At 47.2% G+C, this 2,267-nt stretch overlaps 1 protein-coding gene across 1 annotated transcript in view; it reads left to right on the forward strand.

Annotated features, from left to right (window-relative positions):
* Positions 1–2,267, forward strand: part of WDR90 (WD repeat domain 90) — a 60,625-nt gene that overhangs the window by 56,657 nt on the left and 1,701 nt on the right. Inside the window, exons 40-41 of the mRNA XM_006015591.3 lie at positions 667–786; positions 1,349–1,433. Of these exons, the coding sequence (XP_006015653.1) occupies positions 667–786; positions 1,349–1,433 (205 nt within the window). The remainder of the gene's footprint in view (positions 1–666; positions 787–1,348; positions 1,434–2,267) is intronic.

Here is a 2,267-nt window from a genome sequence, read left to right on the forward strand (position 1 = left end):
GAGGCTGTTCCAATTTGTAGGTGGCAGTCTGTAAAAGGTAGTTGAGTGTCTTCTGATGTGAAGTGATTGCTTAGGGAGCTGTCATCCTTCGAGCTTAAGCACCTCTCCAAGCCTAGAGGCACCTTTCCAAGTTTTTTTCCTCATCCTCAAATGCTTTTTAAAAATAATTAAGGAAATCCCACTCACTGTGCAGGAAATTAGCTTGCCATTGTGTTCACCTGGACTGACACCCAGAACTGAGGTCTTGGAACTTTTAGAAACTATTTTCACTCCCTGAGAAATTAGCAGGCTCTTCTGTTATCCTCAACCACTCCCACACTTTAGCCTGAAAGTGTAGATGATGTGTAGGTGAGGTTTAGTTCCTTGGATCTTCCTTTCATTCCACCACAATCTACAGCAAAGAGCATTGTGATATGTTCTTGGGGCAACGTAACATTCAGGTGCTGTCAGTGAGTATAGGTACAGGATCGTGGCATAAGAACCTGGGAACATACTTCTGTCATATAAATTCCAAGGTGCAGCAGCCCATGTGCTCTGTCAGCAGCCCAAGGGAGGAGAGATTGATGGCTCTAAGTGCTCTCCTTTCCCTTTCCTCATATTTCTGGCCTTGCTGAAGTAGCTGCTGAGAAGTTAACTTTCTAACTCTGCTCTTATTTCCTCTCCTAGGTTCCTGGCAGCCTTCCTCCTAGCCTGGCAGCATTCTGCCCTTGGGACAAAGGGACTGTGGTCTATGTGGGCTTTGGGCTGCAGAAGGAGGTCCTCTTTTACAGTCTGTGCCAGAAACAGGTAACTATTGTTCTCTCTCTGCATCCTCAGTGGGGCAAGCTAATGAGCTGAGTTTGTCTGCTAGAGCAGGAAATCTTCTGCGCTCGTATTGGGGGAGCCATATGAAATTCACTCGGGTCACAGACTCCAGCCTTGGTTCATGTGATGGGACATGCACAAGACAGGTAGGTGAACCAGCAGCTGAGGTGGAATGAAACAGAGGGGGAGTTGAGGGGTACTAGAATTGGCTAGACAACTACTTAATGTGCTAGCTTTTGTGTTCCAGGCCAGTAGTGAACAGCAGGGGGAGCTGTAGCTCGGGACTGAGCTGCATCCACACCTGGTTGCTGTCACTGCTGGTTTGTTTCTTTTTGCCTTCATGAATGCTAACGTTCTCTCAGCTCTGAATACTCTTCTGGAAATATGAAGAGCTTGGCAGCTTCCTGAGCTCAGTGAATGCTGTGCATCTGTCAGTGCCGGTGACAGTTTGTTAGCTATCCTCTTGAGAGGGGCCCGTTAGCCTGTTCTGCTGCATGTTAATTTTGAAGAGGCTGGTATCAGTGTTTCTCTTGCTTGAATGCAGGTCGTTGAGAAGATCCCCTTATCACACTTTGCCACTTCACTGAGCCTGTCTCCTGCAGGCCGCTTGCTGACTGTTGGCTTCAATGGTAAGTGTCCAGAGGGAGCAAGCTTAGGTAAAACAGCACCACCCAGAGACCCCCTTCTCTCCTCTATACACCTGCCGGGGTGGTGGCTGCATCAAAAACCACAGCTTGCATTTGATTCTGGAGAGGTCTCCCCTTCCCTGTCTCTATGTGAACAACCTTATTTCCCTTCACTAGTTGTCAAAACACTTCTCTTATGCTGCTGCTCTTGAGGTCCAGGGAGTTTCATCCTCCTCTAAGCCTGGTGTACACTACTCCTGCCTAAAAGGGCACTGGAGGTTGGCAGCTGAAGTTAGGCAAATTCATCATTGCAACAAGGTGTAAGTATTTATGAATGAGGGTGATTTAAACAGTGGAGCAGATTATCTCAGGATTGTGATGAATTCTCCATTCTCCATTTTTCTCAACTGGGGCATCTTTTATAAGAGGGACTCTAGTGCAGGGTTTTCAAGATAGGCCATGGTCCACTGATGGGCCTGCAAGGCCGAAGTATGTGGTCTTTGGATCACAACCCCCTTCAATTACAAATTGAATGGTGAGAGTGCAAGGAGGTCTGCAAGGATTTGAAGGGTTCTGGCTTTAAACAAAATGCATCTGTTTTTCTCTCTGAGCTCTCTTAGCTTGTGTCCTTGCCTGTCAGTGTGTCAGGAAACCTCAAACTGTTGCAGTGTCCCTACAAGCCTGCAATACAGCTTATATGCTGTAGAATGACAGTCTGACACAGCATGGGGCTGCCATTCCCACTGATTACCAGCCACTAATTGCCTGCTTGCTTCTGTTAGGAACTATTCCCCATCACTCAGCTAATCAAGAAGCAGTTTCAGTGTGCCTGTGTTG

Source organism: Alligator sinensis, unplaced genomic scaffold (genome assembly GCF_000455745.1).
Source record: "Alligator sinensis unplaced genomic scaffold, ASM45574v1 scaffold404_1, whole genome shotgun sequence".
Classification (NCBI taxonomy): Eukaryota; Metazoa; Chordata; order Crocodylia; family Alligatoridae; genus Alligator; species Alligator sinensis.